This window comes from Cariama cristata, unplaced genomic scaffold (genome assembly GCF_000690535.1).
Source record: "Cariama cristata isolate BGI_N322 unplaced genomic scaffold, ASM69053v1 scaffold35150, whole genome shotgun sequence".
Lineage (NCBI taxonomy): Eukaryota > Metazoa > Chordata > Aves > Cariamiformes > Cariamidae > Cariama > Cariama cristata.
The window spans coordinates 2,431-3,681 of NW_009596973.1; the positions used below are offsets into that span (position 1 = coordinate 2,431).

Consider the following 1,251-nt stretch of genomic DNA (forward strand, 5'->3'; position numbering starts at 1 on the left):
TAGGTTCAGTTAATACAGCCCAAGCCTGTGTTAACTATTACTGGAAAACACCCTTTTGTCAAGTGTATGTCTCAGATGCCTTTTTGGCACTGACTGAGAAAATAAATGTCCCGTTCCCATTCTTGTGGATATATAGTATGCATAAACTCTCAGCGCATGGGTAGGTTGTACTCCTTGTGGTGTTTAATATACATGATAAATATACATTAACACATTTGTTTGCAGGGGATGTGATCAGCCTTGGAGACCGACAGCTTACTGTCATGCACATGCCAGGTCATTCAAGAGGCAGCATTTGCTTACACGACAAAGACCGGAAGATTTTATTCAGTGGAGATGTGGTGTACGATGGATCCATGATTGACTGGCTTCCCTACAGCAGAGTAAGTGACTACGTTGCAAGCTGCCAGCGCCTCATGGAGTTAGTGGACAGAGGTCTCGTGGAGAAGGTACTGCCTGGGCACTTCAACATGTTTGGGGCGGAAAGGCTGTATCGGTTAGCTTCCAACTACATTTCGCAAGCTGGAGTTTGTCACAAGGTTTCTACTTGTGCCATGAGATCCATTGCGAGCATAGCACTTCGCATTACAAATTCGAGAGTCACTTCTTAGTGACAGTGCATTTTGTGCGACCTATTCCCTGTTGAAAAACCAAATGGCTTGTGAAAGTGTTGATACAAGCAAAAGCAGTATGCAGTGAGTACAAAGTTGGAAGATTAATACAGATGAGCTGCAAAAATTCTCCCTATTTTTGCCTACTTTATTTCTATTTTTATAAAAAGTATGTAAGCTAGTAGCTTTAGCCAAAGCTACCATTTTTTCTTTCTATTTTTTCAGGGCATGTTTGCACACGTATTGTGATTGAAATACAGTGTTTTATTTTTGTTACAATTCTGACAGATGCATATATGCCAAAATGAGAGGTCTTACATTCATGCTTGAGACCTTGTTGATGTAGCACTAGGCTTGTCACTATTCACTCAACTCCTGCTCAGGTTTTGGCCTAACGCAGCCCATGCTAAGACCTGGTGTGTGCTGGGAGCAACACCTACGCAGGACACAGTGGGCAGAAGGAGAGGTAAGGGCCATTCTGCGGCCATTGTCACCTGCCGCTTGGTGTCTGCTGCACCCGACATCGCCTACATCTTTGCAAAGTAGCCGTCTGGCAGTTTCTTTAGAATTTACTAACATATGGAAATGCTATAGACCAAACTTCCAAGCTGGAAGGTACATATACATCAGCTTACCCAAA

General features: G+C 43.2%; 1 protein-coding gene across 1 annotated transcript; it reads left to right on the top strand.

Moving 5' to 3' along the window:
* Window positions 1–225: 225 nt before the first annotated feature.
* On the top strand, window positions 226–611 carry MBLAC2 (metallo-beta-lactamase domain containing 2; the record flags this gene model as incomplete). Its single annotated transcript, XM_009708150.1, has 1 exon — window positions 226–611. A coding segment is annotated over one exon (386 nt), but the record flags the coding sequence as incomplete, so codon positions are not given.
* Between the last annotated feature and the right edge of the window lie 640 nt (window positions 612–1,251).